The following is a 3235-nucleotide window of genomic DNA, read 5'->3' as shown; positions in this document are numbered from 1 at the left end:
CAGCCGTAAGCCAGTCCTCTTCCAGGGGACCCCGAGGACACTGCCTGATTAGTGGAGAGATCCACCCAGAAGTTGTGAACAAAGAAATGGGGAAGAACGAAAGCAGTTGAATTTTGGCTTTTCTTTGTCATGGGTGTGTTTCACGGTCCTCAGCTCACCCCAGGGATTGTAGGGGGCATCAGCGTCTGGAGAAGTGGTGGTCAGGAGACCTGGGGGTGGAGTATTTCCTCCTCCCATTTCCTTGTCTCCCCTTGGTCTGTTCAAGGCACAGCTTTGATCCCTGGGCACCTAAGCAGCCTCGGTTCCCTGGGCTAGCCTTGGACACTTGGCCACAAGGATGTCACCAGCGGTATGTCTCTGAAGGCCACGGGCCACAGAGGGAGCACAGAAGGCCCTAAGGTGGAACCTAAGGAAGATGGTTGTCTAGAACCTAAGGTGGCTCTGGGTCTCCTGCCCTCGCAGAGCCTGGGTCTTGCCTGTCTCAGCACCGGCTGCCCATCCTTAACTGAAGCCCAGGTTTCCCTCCACCCTTTGCCAAATACCACTTCCTCTTCCTGAAGTAAAAGGTCCTCAAGCAAACATATTGCCCCATAGACCATTTTATCAACCCTTGCAAAAGAGATGATTTCCTGAGTACGGTGAAAAAAATTGAAAGTAAGGCTGAGGTCCTTCCACTCCCCCTCCCCTATGGCTTCGGGGACATCGTGGAAACAGCTCTGCTTGGGCCAGGCTCCGTGTGTCAGGAGTGTGGTGGGGGAGAAAGAGAATACTGAGGAGATAGCGGGATGAGGTAAGTGGGGCCTGTAGGCCAAGGCATAAGACATTTGGCATTCTGTGTGCTGAGACGCCATTGGGAAACTGATTGAGGGGTGCATGAGCTGGTCGCTGTGTAGAGAATGGGGGTGGGCAAGAGTGGAAGCAGGGGGATCAGTTTAGACCGTTACTGGAGTCGGGGAGAGAGACGGCTTTTCCACTCAAATCCTTATTCTATGTCTCCTTTCTCAGTTGTTTAAGCCAGGAACCTGGGGCTATTTTTAACACCCTATAGGGTCGCTAGGAGTCGGAACCTACACCACGGCAGCGGGTTTGGGTTTGGTTTGGCTTCCACCTGGAAAGTTCCGACACGCCCCCCAACAGCGCAATTCAGGGGCCCCTGCGGGTCACTTTTCTTTACAAGACCTAACACAATCTCAGTTAACTCCGTTTTTGTACAATTACTTGACAGAGCCAGCGAATCTCAAATCTAAGTGTGCCTCAGCATCGCCTGGAGAACCCGTTTAAGACGAACTGCCTGGGCCCCGCCCCGGGCCGAGGAGATGGTGGGGAAACTGAATGTTAAGTGGCATCGGGCTTGGAACCAAACGTGAGAAAGGAGGGTGTACAGCTAGACGCTAATCTCCAGCAAGGCGGGAGTCTGTGGGGCGAGAGATTTGGAATAAACGAACAAGCCTTGCTGGCGGGGAACGTTGCTGAGTTCACGTTTGGTGTAGACAAGACTGGAATTCCTCGTTTCTTGATTTTTAGCTATGTGGCGTGCCTTGGTTTGGAAGACAGGGGCTTCCAGCGGTCTAGACGGGTGGCCCGGGGTTTATAAAGACGACGGGAACGTTCAATGCCTCTTACCGAGCGCCGCCTTCGCACGCCCGCCTGATGGTACTTTTATCTGCCCCGTTTTAGGGACGGAGAAAACGAGGTCCAGCTGGCGAGCGTGTGCCTGGGGCACTCAGCCCAGTTCCGCCAGCTCTGCGCGCTGGGCCTGTCGCCCTTGACAACGCGACACAAGGTCATGGAGGTCCCGTCCCCAAGCCCGAAGGTCCCCACGCCACAGAACCCCGCGGGGACACCCCCACAGCCCACGCAGGCGGCCGGCCGGGCAGCCCGGCGCGGGCCGTGACGTCACAGCGCGGCGCCCCGAGGAAAGCCCGCCCCGCCGGCCCCGCCTATTCCGCGTGCGGCTACGTGCGACTTTCGGGAAGGACCGATATGGCGCGCGAGTTGCGGTCGCTGGTGCTGTGGGGCCGTCGCCTCCGGGCTCCGCTGCGGGCGCCCGCGCTGGCGACTGCCCGGGGAGGTGAGGGGGTGGCGCTAGGGGGCAGCGGGCGGGGGCGAGCGGCGTCCCCTCAGGGGCTCCGTGAGGGGCTCTGTGACAGCACCTGGCTCACGAGGGTCGCGAGGACAAGTGAGGCAGTTTGTGCAAAACGCAGACTTAGTGGCGTGTGGTGAGCGCTCAACACGGCTTAGGTTCATTTTGGTCGTTCTCAGCCCCGCGCTTCCCGCGTGCCTTCCACGGAGTGACGGGGTGGAGCGCCCCTCGCGCTGCAGTCGCTCCCAGGACGGGCTTTCCCGACTCAGCCCCTCTTCCCACCCTCGCCCCTCGGTTTAGGGGCGGGCTTCGGGCCGGGAAGGTGCCGGCACGGAGGGACCGCGGTCTCGTGCCTCCGGGAGCTGACGGTGTAGTCGGGAGAGGCAGGCGGTAAACAAACAAGTGAGGTGATTGCGGCAGGTGAACGCATAGAGGGTGCACGTGTGTGCACGTGTGTGCTGGGATCTCCTTTAACGAGGTGATTTGTTGATCGTCAGGCCTTTCTTCCGAGGTGCCTCCGGGTGGGCGTTTAAGTCCCTTTAATTATGCTTTTATTCCTCCCCTCCCCCGGTTGTTTTATGCAAGAGTCATGCGTGAACAATCCGTGCATTCGTTTATTTGACAGATAATGGAGTGCTTACTCTGTGCCCTGCAGGGGGTCAGGTTTGGGAGACTGGACGGTGACCAAACCTTCAGGGGTCACTCCTCGCCTCGTGGAGATGGTGGACTCTGACCTGTTGACCTATGCATTAGTCAGGGCCTGGGATTGGTAGATGTGCAGATCATGGCTTCAAACCGGGTTCTTACTGATTCGAACCTCTGCTGAGAATTGCGTTTCTAACAAGTTCCCAAGCGATGCTAATGCTGCTGGTTAGGGAGCAATTCCGAGACCCACTAGAGGAGCAGTGGTTCTCGAAATTTATTATACAGAAGAATACGTGAGGATCTTTCTAAATTGTAGGTTCTAATTCAGTGTCTCTGGGGTGGAAATGCAGATTCTCAGCAGAGGTTTGAACCTGGACAAGCCCTGGTGGACATAAATGTTGGTGGACATACATATCTTGTGTAATTTGTATTTGCATGGTTACCAGTGAGAGTGAGCCTTTTTTTCATTTGTTTAATGGTATTTGTGTATTGTCTGTGAATTTCATC

The 3235-nt window shown here is 56.4% G+C and overlaps 1 protein-coding gene across 2 annotated transcripts in view; it reads left to right on the top strand.

The window, feature by feature from the left end:
- The first annotated feature begins 538 nt into the window (after positions 1 to 538).
- TRAP1 (TNF receptor associated protein 1) overlaps positions 539 to 3235 on the top strand; it is a 60003-nt gene continuing 57306 nt past the window's right edge. Inside the window, exons 1-2 of one of the 2 annotated variants that reach the window (XM_023728439.1) lie at positions 539 to 790; positions 1226 to 1363. In XM_023728439.1, the coding sequence (XP_023584207.1) occupies positions 1333 to 1363 (31 nt within the window). In that variant the 5' untranslated portion in view covers positions 539 to 790; positions 1226 to 1332. Of the gene's footprint in view, positions 791 to 1225; positions 1364 to 1971; positions 2072 to 3235 lie in introns of those variants that run through there. The other variant, XM_004373204.2, reaches the window with a different exon arrangement.

The sequence above is a fragment of the Trichechus manatus genome, unplaced genomic scaffold, assembly GCF_000243295.1.
Source record: "Trichechus manatus latirostris isolate Lorelei unplaced genomic scaffold, TriManLat1.0 scaffold00024, whole genome shotgun sequence".
Taxonomy (NCBI): domain Eukaryota; kingdom Metazoa; phylum Chordata; class Mammalia; order Sirenia; family Trichechidae; genus Trichechus; species Trichechus manatus.
The sequence above is the reverse complement of the archived record's forward strand: the minus strand, read 5'-3'. Positions and strand labels throughout refer to the sequence as shown.